Source organism: Hordeum vulgare, chromosome 1H (genome assembly GCF_904849725.1).
Source record: "Hordeum vulgare subsp. vulgare chromosome 1H, MorexV3_pseudomolecules_assembly, whole genome shotgun sequence".
Lineage (NCBI taxonomy): Eukaryota > Viridiplantae > Streptophyta > Magnoliopsida > Poales > Poaceae > Hordeum > Hordeum vulgare.
Window position 1 is genome coordinate 490,618,153 of NC_058518.1, and position 11,248 is coordinate 490,629,400.

The 11,248-nt window shown below is 48.1% G+C and overlaps 3 protein-coding genes across 3 annotated transcripts; 1 reads left to right on the forward strand and 2 right to left on the reverse strand.

The window, feature by feature from the left end:
- Positions 1-200: 200 nt before the first annotated feature.
- LOC123448928 (anthocyanidin 5,3-O-glucosyltransferase-like) lies at positions 201-1,976 on the forward strand. The gene has a single exon (XM_045125976.1). It carries the CDS (start codon positions 242-244, stop codon positions 1,700-1,702), a length of 1,461 nt encoding a protein of 486 aa, XP_044981911.1. The 5' UTR covers positions 201-241; the 3' UTR covers positions 1,703-1,976.
- A 3,099-nt stretch (positions 1,977-5,075) lies between these two features.
- Positions 5,076-6,908, reverse strand: LOC123448938 (anthocyanidin 5,3-O-glucosyltransferase-like). The gene has a single exon (XM_045125989.1). It carries the CDS (start codon positions 6,810-6,812, stop codon positions 5,379-5,381), a length of 1,434 nt encoding a protein of 477 aa, XP_044981924.1. The 5' UTR covers positions 6,813-6,908; the 3' UTR covers positions 5,076-5,378.
- A 1,455-nt stretch (positions 6,909-8,363) lies between these two features.
- On the reverse strand, positions 8,364-10,171 carry LOC123417931 (auxin-responsive protein IAA14-like). The gene is made up of 3 exons (XM_045106934.1): positions 9,856-10,171; positions 9,063-9,280; positions 8,364-8,576 (listed from the first exon to the last, which is right to left on the reverse strand). The coding sequence occupies exons 1-3, from the start codon at positions 9,973-9,975 to the stop codon at positions 8,513-8,515; spliced, it is 402 nt and encodes a 133-aa protein (XP_044962869.1). The 5' UTR covers positions 9,976-10,171; the 3' UTR covers positions 8,364-8,512.
- Between the last annotated feature and the right edge of the window lie 1,077 nt (positions 10,172-11,248).

The window sequence follows — 11,248 nt, forward strand, 5'->3', positions numbered from 1 at the left end:
TAAGTTGGGGTGGAGCAACTTATGACTTATAAGTTGGGGTGACTTATAAGTTGGGTCTATTTGGTAAAATAAGTCACTTTTTACACTTTTCAACTAATAAGTTGGTGACTTATTTGGAACCAAACAGAGCCTCACACTCACCAGTTGCCAAAGACCGATTTTTTGTTCCACTCTGCTACGCTGCGTGGTGTCCTATCCTTCACTCCTCCGACCTCCGCACACACTCTCCCCCATCTCGGCCATGGCGGCGGCGGCGGCGGCGGCGGCGGAGAAGAAGAAGACGTTCGTGCTCTACCCGTCGCTGGGCGTGGGCCACCTGAACCCCATGGTGGAGCTGGCCAAGCACCTGCTCCGCCGCGGCCACGGCGCCGTCGTCGCCGTCGTCGACCCGCCGGACGGCGACGCCACCTCGGCCGCCGCGGTGGCGCGCCTCGCCGAGGCCAACCCATCCATCGCCTTCCGTCTCCTCCCGGCCCCGGCCAGCCCGGACCCCGCCGCGCACCCCATCAAGCGCGCCCACGACACGCTCCGCCTCGCCAATCCCGCGCTCCGGGCCTTCCTGCGCGCGCTGCCGGCCCCCGCCGACGCGCTGCTGCTCGACATGTTCTGCGTCGACGCGCTCGACGTCGCCGCCGACCTCGCCCTCCCCGCCTACTTCTTCTTCGCATCCGCGGCAAGCGACTTCGCCCTCTTCCTCAACATGCCCTACCTCTACCCGGGCCTGCCGTCGTTCAAGGACATGGGCGACACGCTCGTGCGCTGCCCCGGCATGCGCCCGATCCGCGCGGTGGACATGCCGCTGTCGGTGCAGGACAAGGAGCTGGACATGACCATAGCCCGGATGTACCAGTTCAAGCGCATCGCCGAAGGGAGGGGCGTCCTGGTCAACAGCTTCGACTGGCTGGAGCCCACGGCTCTCAAGGCTCTCGCCGCCGGCGTCTGCGTGCCCGGCCGGCCGACGCCCAGGGTGTTCTGCATCGGGCCGTTGGTCAACGACGGCAAGAAGACCGGGGACGGCGAGACGCGGCGGCACGAGTGCCTCGCGTGGCTGGACGCGCAGCCGGAGCGGAGCGTGGTGTTCCTCTGCTTCGGCAGCATCGGCGCCGTATCGGCGGAGCAGCTGAAGGAGATAGCTCACGGGCTCGACAACTCCGGCCACCGATTCCTGTGGGTCGTGCGTACCCCTCCGGTTGATCCGGCCAAATTCTTCGAGCCGCGCCCGGAGCCAGACCTGGACGCGCTCCTCCCGGAGGGGTTCATGGAGAGGACACGAGACAGAGGCATGGTGCTGAAGATGTGGGTGCCGCAGGCGGAGGTGCTGCAGCATGCCGCCACCGGCGCCTTCGTGACGCACTGCGGTTGGAACTCGACGCTGGAGGCGATCATGGCAGGGGTGCCGATGATATGCTATCCGATGTATGCAGAGCAGGCCCTGAACAAAGTGTTCATGGTGGAGGAGATGAAGATCGCCGTCCCATTGGAGGGGTATGAGAAGAGGATGGTAAAGGCGGAGGAGATAGAGGCTAAGGTGAGGCTGGTGATGGAAACTGAGGAAGGGATGAAGCTCAAGGAGAAGCTTGCGGCGGCGAGGAAGATGGCGTCGGACGCGATCGGCGAAGGCGGGTCTTCTGAAGTGGCATTCGCAGAGTTCTTGAGGGATTTGGAGAACAGCAGGATGGAAAATGGAGGGTGCAACAATTGATCAAGCTGGATGACAGATTTGCTCTGGATTCTGGAAGGATGGTAGTGACGACTTACAGAATTCAGATAATGCAGATTTTCTCAGCAGCACAAGAGAAAAATATACTCCCTCTGTAAACAAATATAAGAACGTTTAGATCACTAAAGTAGTGATATAAATGTTCTTATATTAGTTTAAGTAGTGATATAAATGCTCTTATATTAGTTTACGGAGGGAGTAGTTTGTATTACTGCATTACTCCATCTAGTGCAGCAGCGCTCATTGCTCGCTGAAATTGTTAATACCAATCAAACCGAATAATGGCGGCACCGAATCATAGAGAGTCATGCGTTAAATACAACAGTCTGTTCATTATGACTGTCATGGCAATGATTATTACCTAACATATTGTGATAGAGCTTGCAGCAAACCTAACATGGAAGCTCGAATGTCAATGTCAATGTCTGCACTAGTACTTCTCGCGCGACAACTAGCAACAAAGTGACCAAAGAGAGGAGCAGTCGCAATGGCAGTAAGAAGGGCAATGGCACTGGCAAGGCCAAATATGCTCGGTTTTGAAGCTTGCCGGGATTTGAATGTTGAAATTTTTTTGTGTGCTTGTGAGATTTAGGTGTCGATCAGACCTATCTATGTGAGACCTATGTGTGTATCAGACCTATCTATGTGAGACCTATGTGTGTATCAGACCTATCTATATGTATGTGAGACCTATGTATGTGTGTTTCGGACCTATCTATATGTATGTGAGACCAAGTTCTGTTCAAGCCTTTTTATTTGTTCATCTGATGCACAAATGGCACCAAAATGCTGCCAAATTTTGACCAAAAAATATATTCTCAGAATTATCGGAAATTATAGATTTATGGATTATAAATTCATTTCATCACGAACATGGCGTGCTGACTGGACGAGTTGACCTGGTCGACAATTGCTGACTGGACCAAAACCACGGTCAAGACGAGACAGGGGGTAATTCGTCTGGTTTTGAGAGTTGGAGGGTGCAACTTAGATGGTATAATAGATGAGGGGTGTATATTAGACCCACCCAGGAGTTGAGGGTTGATGTATGCACTTCTCTCAAAAAAATCTCTCTCTTAACTCCTAGCAGTCTCTTTTACAATTTGTGAAATTGGTTGTTCTACAAAATATTATACAGCCCGTATACTAATCCTAAGCAGGGAGAATCATTATCGTGGGCATAGAGGGACAAAGCTTAACTATAACCCAGTAACTCACCATGACTACATAATACGAATTTCACATCGGTAATTGCAATTGCAGGCAATCAAGAACCAAATCGATGGTGTGTCTCACAATGGCAATAAGATACTTGAAAATACACCAGTGAACAAAATGGAGGGCACATTATCATGGGAACAACGTTTACATAAGTGATGGAATGCAAAATCAGTAAATTCTTGTCTAGTCTCTAAAAGCTTTCTAAAGGAGCAGGTCAAACAGAAACATATTTCAGCTTAGCTTATATATATGCTCCACATAACAAACTAAAGCTATACCAACACTCCAACAGACAAATGAAAATGGTACCTACAATGTCACATATCATAAAGTAGCAATGAAGCCAAAGATTAAATCAATTGTTTGCGGGGATAATAGGAGGCAATGAAAAGACTGAAGGAGCAATGCAATGGACAAAAACTGGCATAGAAACAATTCCATTTATGTAGTTGGTTTACCTGAGTTCTTCCAAGAGCAGAACATCATAAGTAGGTTGTGCTTCAGTATTAGACGCTTGTTGTGATTTCACATTTCAGCGTCATGAGTACGAGGGTTCACGGCACCAGTAAAATTGAAATAATAACCATAGCAATTCATCAAGGAGGCAAGTGCTAAAGACAACACTCCTCTGTACTGTCAATTCTGAATACAACATAACTGAGGAAAGTTTCAGATTGGAATTCAGAAGCACAGAGCTACGGCATATCATTTCAATAGTATATTGCTGAAGCAGCTATTATGCGTCAAATAACTTTCACCACATCCTCTTAACACCACAAGGCCAAGTTCATAGCTCAGTGTGGGAATTGATGCAAACCATGAGAATCACACATTTCAAGACCAATCCCGTTTGCTATCTTTTGCCCTCGATCACTTCGATACCTTCAATCCCTTTCAACTGGTGCACCAATCCTTTTATAAATTGGAGAGTTAGCTACTAGTTTAATTTCTTTTGATATTCAGCATGTAATAAGGTCAGCGAACCATTCAGCTCACCTCTGTGAAAGCATGCTTGCACTTTGACGCTGACAAGCAGTTGACCTCGGCCCTAGATTTCCTGGTTACCAGCCTGTTGGCTGATGACTCGGGCGCTTTTTGAATAAAGCTCTCCAAAATTTCCTCGCAAAAAAAAAGAAAAGAAAAAAAAGAACCCAACTGGTGTATTTCACAATGGCAGCAAGATACTTGAAAGTACACTAGCTATGTGGTGTACCATTTGAAGCACTCCACCAATGAAACAGCGGAGGGGGTATTATCATGGGAACAACCTTTACATAAGTGATAGCATGCAAATCAGCTAATTATTGTCTAGTCTTGCAGGCTTTCAAAAGCAAACAGGAACATAATTTCAGTCTAGCTTATATGCTCCACATAACTAACTAAAGTTAAAACAACATGCCAATGAAAATGGTGCCTACAATGCCACTACATACATCATCAAGTAGCAATGAGGCCAACAATGCATAACAGGAGGCCATGAAAACATTAAAAGGGCAATGCAATGGATAAAAACTGACATAAATAGTTTGCGTGCATAACAGGAGGCCATGAAAACATTGAAGAGGCAATGCAATGAATAAAAACTGACATAAAAACAATTCCACTTAAGTAGTGTTGGTTCATCTGAGTTCCTACAAGTTCCAAGCAAAGAACATCATGGGTAGGTTGTGCTTCAGTATTTTGGCGTTTATTGTGCTTCCGCATTTCGGTGTCATGCGTAGGAGGGCTCACAGCACCAGTACAATTTTTGAAATAATAACAGTAGCAATTCATCAAGAAAGCATTTGCAAATACAACACAACTGAGAAAACTTCAGTTTTGAGTTCAGGAGCACAGCTAGCTACGCATCATTCCAATAGCATATTGCTGAAGCGGCTAATATGGCCGCATAACTTTCGCCGTGTCCTGTAACATCACAAGGGCAAGTTCATAGTTCTCAGTGGGAATTGATGCAAACCGTTATTGGAGACAACTATAGGCGCAATGCAATGAACAAAAACTGACATAGAAAAAGCTCCACTTATGTAGTTGGTTTACCTGAGTTCTTCCAAGAAAAGAACATCATGAGTAGGTCATGCTTCCGCATTTAGGCGCTTATTGTGATTTCGCATTTCCGCATTTAGGTGCATGAAGCTTAACAATAATAACCATAACAATTCATCAAGGAAGCATGTGCTAAATACAACAGATCCTCTGTACTGTCAATTTTGAATACAACATAGTAACTGAGGAAAGCTTCAGACTGGAATTCAGAAGCACAGAGCTACCACATATCATTTCAATAGTATATTGCTAAAGCAGCTATTATGCCTCAAATAACTTTCACCGCATCCTCTTAACACCACAAGGGCAAGTTCGCGATTCAAAGTGGGAATTGATGCAAACCATTAGAATCACACATTCCAAGACCAATCCCGTTGCTATCTTGTGTGCTTGATCATGTCGAAAGCTTCGAATCCTTCAAGAACTCAGCAAACGCCATCCGTGACGGCCCGCTGTGTGCCAGTGCTTCAGCAGCCTTCTCCTTGGCCAATGTCAGCCTCTCTCTCAGCTTGTCCCCTTCCTCTGACTCCATCACCAGCCTCACCTTCTTCTCCACCTCTTCAGCCTTCACCAGCTCCTCATCATATCCCTCCATCACCACTCCGAACTTCATCTCGTCGACCACAAACACCTTGTTGAGCCTCTGCTCTGCATACTGCGGCCAGCAGAGCATCGGCACGCCGGCCGACGCGGCTTCCAGGACAGAGTTCCAACCGCAGTGTGTCACGAAGGCGCCGGTGGCAGCGTGCCGCAGCACCTCCACCTGCGGCGCCCACATCTTCAGCACCATCCCCCTATCTCGTGTCCTCTCCATGAACCCATCGGGGAGGAGCGCATCCAGGTCTGGCTCCGGACGCGGCAGGAAGAATTTGGCCGGGTCAACCGGAGGGGTACGCACGACCCACAGGAAGCGGTGGCCGGAGTTGTCGAGCCCGTGCGCTATCTCCTTGAGTTCCGCCGCCGACACGGCGCCCATGCTGCCGAAGCAGAGGAACACCACGCTCCGCTCCGGCTGCGCGTCCAGCCATGACAAGCACGCGTGCCGCTCGCCTTGCGCCGCCGCCTCGCCTTCCACGATCAACAGCCCGATGCAGTACACCGGCGGGGTCGGGCGGCCGGGGACGCACACGCCCTCCCTGAGCGCCCTCACAGCCCTCGCCTCTATCCACTCGTAGGTGTTGACCAGCACGCCCCGGGCCTCCAGGATGCGCCCGTAGTGCCCGACCCTGATCGTGCAGATCGGGTCCGCGCGGTCCATCACGGTGTGCGGCATGTCGGACGCCGGGATCGGCGGGACCCCAGGGAAGCGGAGGGGCGCCTTGCCCATGTCCTTGAAGTTCCCCTCCGTGGTGGCGAAGTGGTGGGGCAGGTGGAGGAACGCCGCGAGGTCGCCGGCGGAGGAGGTGTAGTAGATGTACGCGGGGACGCCAGCCTGGGCGGCGGCGTCGAGGGAGTCGATGCAGAAGAGGTCGAGGACGAGCGCGGCGACGGAGGGGAGGGAGCGGAGGAAGGCGAGGAGGGACGGCACGGTGAGGCGGAGCAGGTCGAGCATCTGCAGGAAGGGGTGGGGGTCGGGGTCGGGGTAGTCCGGGGGCGGCAGGTGGCGGAAGGCGATGGAAGGGTTGGCGGCCTCGAGGCCGGCGACGGCGGAGGCGGTGGAAGAGAAGAAATCGGCGGTGGAGGCCGGCGGGGTCGGCACGGCGATGACGACGGGGACGCCGCGGCCGAGGAAGAGCTTGGCGAGCTCCACCATGGGGATCAGGTGGCCCACGCCCAGGCAGGCGTGCAGCACCACTGTGGGGTTGGGATTGGGATCAGCCGCCTCCATTGCAGCAGAGACGCGCCGATGGCGATGAGCTGATGAACAGTGCGAGGATGAGGAGACGATGCTGGTTTTTTTTTTCGAGCAGAATAAGGCGATACTGACTCGAGTCGACACTGTACTGTAGCCGCTCTATGTGGGTGATTTCGGCCCATGCTTTGCATATGTTGTGTGCTTCACCGGCGATGGCCCATTAAGGAGATATAAAAATGGTCCACTAAAAAGAGACCACGGTCGATCTGAAGAAGGGCGTGATAGGCGTTTCCTATTAAACGCTGCAGGCGTCGTTTGGAAAAAAGAAAAAAAAATCTAAAACAAACTTTAAATTTGTACTCCCTTCGTCCCAAAATTATTGTCTTACATTTTTTTAGATATAAATGTATCTAGTAATTTTTAGTATTTAGATACATTCATTTTTAGACAAACTTTAGACGAGAATTTTAGTACGGAGAGAGTACATAAAATCTAAATTGAACCCTGGACTTATATTTGTTTCTAATACTTCCTCCGTAAACTAATATAAAAGCGTTTGGATTGCTATTATACCGGAGTATAATAGTTTGTTTACAGAGGGAGTAGAATACTATTGTTATACAGAATCAGCTTTCAATTTCTCTACTATGAAGCATGCTACTTCTCATGCAAAGATTAACTCAGGATCGGCTAGTTTACACCGGCCGACACGATTGTTTTGGAGCATGGTTTCTGATTCAGATACTATCACAATGAAGATACTTCCGTCCTGCTTGCGAGTGTACGCTCCTGTCTGAAAACATGGTACTTGGACCTTCCATAACCAGTGTTTTCTTTACTATTCGGGCCGTACATGGAAAATTATGTTGGCTTGGGATAGCAGAGCATTTAATCTGGCATTGCTTGAGCAATTGTATAATTGAGTGCCCCATAACATTAGGGTGCCATCGTACTGCTATTTGTTTTGTCGATTTTCTTGCTCGATCCTTGTTCTGTTCTTCCGCTGTACATTTGGAACAGAGGTGGCATGTGAAGAACAGGCGTATTACTGGGAGTTGCTTGATCCTTGCTTGACTTGGAGACTCCTAAACAGCTATAGTTCAGACGTTCAGTGCCTTAACTTTTTTTGTTGGAGGTAAAAGTAAGGCAGTGCCTTAACTTGATTACGAGGCTCCTAAACAGCTAGACAGAGGGAATAGTTCAGTGCCACGCAGGAAGGAATTCAGTTGACTGAATTTTGCTGCACGCTTTCTCTGAACACCGTACCATGTCTGAATTTTTACCTGGCTGTTGTCACATGCATATATATGTAGAAGATCTGTGTTATAGGAATGAAACGAACACCTATGGACACTCTTTCGTCGGACCATCGTGTGCTGGCATTACTGTGGTGCTTGGTCGGTCACATCGCATCCATTTTACGTAGTTCAGAAGATATGCTACATACTGAACGGATACGCTATTGTTGGTACGCGTGCGATCCGTGGTATTCGACAATGGATCACTGCAATCAAGACTTGAGGAGTGCAATGAATGGTTGCTACTCACATGCATGCTGTTCACATGTTGCAATGGGTGAGCGTGTGATGAACACGTACGCGATTCACAGGAATGAATTCAGTTGACCATCTCTGAATTTGTCTGCATGTATATATAAATTGTCGTTTGTTTCATTCCTGTAACATGCAGGCAGCTAAGATGCATGCAGCCTGCCCTGCTTCACAGAAACACAACTACTCGTAGATCGGCTCACCGGGTGATGAAACCGTCAGCTTCTTGCACTTGGAAACGAAATCCCTGCATTAATGTACCACTTGTTAGGTACAAGTAGACTAGTAACTTCTAGTGCACGTACGTACATCAGTAATCAACACCAAATTAAGATCTTATATTATACGGAGTAGTAATTACTCCCTCCATTCTTAAATATAAGTCTTTTTACAAGTTTCACTAGATACTATATACGGATGTATATAAATATATTTTAGAGTGTAGATTCATTTATTTTGTTTCATATATAGTTCTCGGTGAAATCTCTAAAATGACTTATACTCCCTCCGTTCCTAAATATAAGTCTTTCTACAGATTCTATTAGGAGACTACATACGGATGTATATAGACATACTTTAGATTACATATTCACTCATTTTACTCCGTATGTAATCCCTTAATGAAATATCTTAAAAGATTTGTATTAAGGAAGATCGGAGGGAGCATTTAGTAAGGGAGGATATAAAACTGGCATGCATTGATGCATGCATGCATGCATGGGTGCTTAATTACCCCCACGGCAGGTCGCCGGCGAGCATGAAGTCGCCGTCCTCGTCCAGCTGGTAGGTCACGGAGAAGTCGCCGGCGAGGCCGAAGAGCTCGCCCAGCGCAGCACTGAGCTCCTCGTACCCGCGGTACTCCGTCAGGTCCAGCTTCCGCAGGTAGGGAGCTCCTCGCTTCATCACCTTGACGTACTTGCTGGGCGGGCGGAGCCGCAGCTCGGTGTTCACCTGTTGGCCATTCCAGGAACACAAAGCATAGCAAAATTAGCAATACTTCAAAACCCATTTTCATCTCTCCGGCCTAATCGTATCCAAAACCATTCTCCATTTGCGGGTTCAACCCATATGCATATATGCAGCAGAAACCATTTTTGAACACACACACACACACACATATACCTAGTTAAAAAGAAGGGAAAAAAGTAGCAGTCAAATCACTAGAGTCTTAATCTCCATGGCTGCCGAGGTCTGTCTTGGCCGGCCGCTGGCAGCACCTCCTGACGTCGACGTCATCCAAATCTACTAGCCCCAGCACGTGTATTTTGCAAAGCAAAAAAGAAAAAAAAGAGAAAAAATCTACCAGCTTTGGTGAAACCATAGCTCGATCCTCGAGCGACGCGCTCCAGCATACAGTCCAAGGGATTGAATCAATCCGTGCTCCTAATCTTCCAAACCACGATTTTGCTCAACCCAGATCGATCCCTTTTTCCTGACCACAAGAACTACTCATCGATCTAACTGCGCGTGCAAAGACCTAGCTGCTAGGAGCTGGCCCGAGAAAGGAGAAGGCTAAAAACACTCACCCAGTTGGCGACGCCGGCCGACCGGCCACCAGCGGCGCTTCCGACCGACGCGGCGTCGGGGCCCCGGCCGCGGAGGAGCGCCGCCTCCAGATCGCCCCAAGCGAGCTTGTTCATCGTCATGGCGGGGGCGGGCGGACGCGGAGCTTGTCACGCTTAGAGATGGAACCGTCGGTCGCTCGACACCTGCTTGGTCGTGTGTAGCTAGCTAGAGATCAGCTCAGGCGATGGCGACGCTGTTGGCCTCTGTGCTCTCATCTCATCAAAAAAGAAAGATGCTGGGGTGCGCGCGCGGACGACAATGCGCTCTTGCCGATTCGGGAAGGTGATGGTGATCGAGGACCTGCCGTGCTTACCCCTAGATGGGCAGCTGCCCTCCCAGCCTCCCTTTCCTCGCCCTCACATGTTTGCTGGTTGCTGCAGCCGTGCAGGGATGAAGTCGCGATGATGTGAGCGCTCGTGTCTTGGTGCCGAGCTAAGAATACGATGCTGATAGATATCTACCTGAATCCTGCTGAGCCCAGAATGGAAGCTTGGGTGGGTGGAGAAGAAGGAGCGTGCGGAGAAAAAGAGCTGCATTCCTTTGTCTTCACCTGTTACTTACGTACACCCGTGGGCCTCCTCTCACATACACACACACGGGCACCACGTATCTAATCAACTCCATCTCTTACTAAATATAAGTCTTTTTAAAAATTTCCTTAATAAAAACTACATACGGAGCAAAATAAATGAATCTATGATTTTAAATATATGTATACTCCCTCCGTTTCAAAATATAAGTTTTTTTAAAGATTTCACTAGAGGACCAAATACGGAACAAAATGAATGAATCTATACTCTAAAATATGTCTATATACATCCGTATGTAGCCCCTCTAGTGGAACCTCTTAAAAGACTTATATTTAGGAACGGAGGGAGTACATCGTATGTAGTCCTCTAATGAAATCTTTAAAAGAAAATTATATTTAAAAATAAAGGAAGTAATTAACTACTGGTCTACCCGGCTAGACGAGGAACTAACCCGACTGGGTTCTTAGATGATTCTAGTCGTACAATTTATTCCTTCTCGTTTCACATTCGTGTGGTTGCCATAATTATATGTGTGAAATTATTGTCAGTAGATTAAATCTTATTAATTTAATATATTTATTTAAATGTATGTTTTTGGCAAATAGTGGGGCAATAGATATTATTTAACTTGTAAAACTTGTAATTAGGTATACTTCATTGGCTTCATTTGATATTTTATTTGTTATGTGGAGAAGAAGTAATAAAAAAGATTACCAATGATCAAATGGTTGAGTATTTTATGGCTAGAAATAAAAGAAAATAATGTACGAAAGGTAATTTATACTCCCTCCGGTCCTTTTTACTTCGCATATTAGATTTCGGT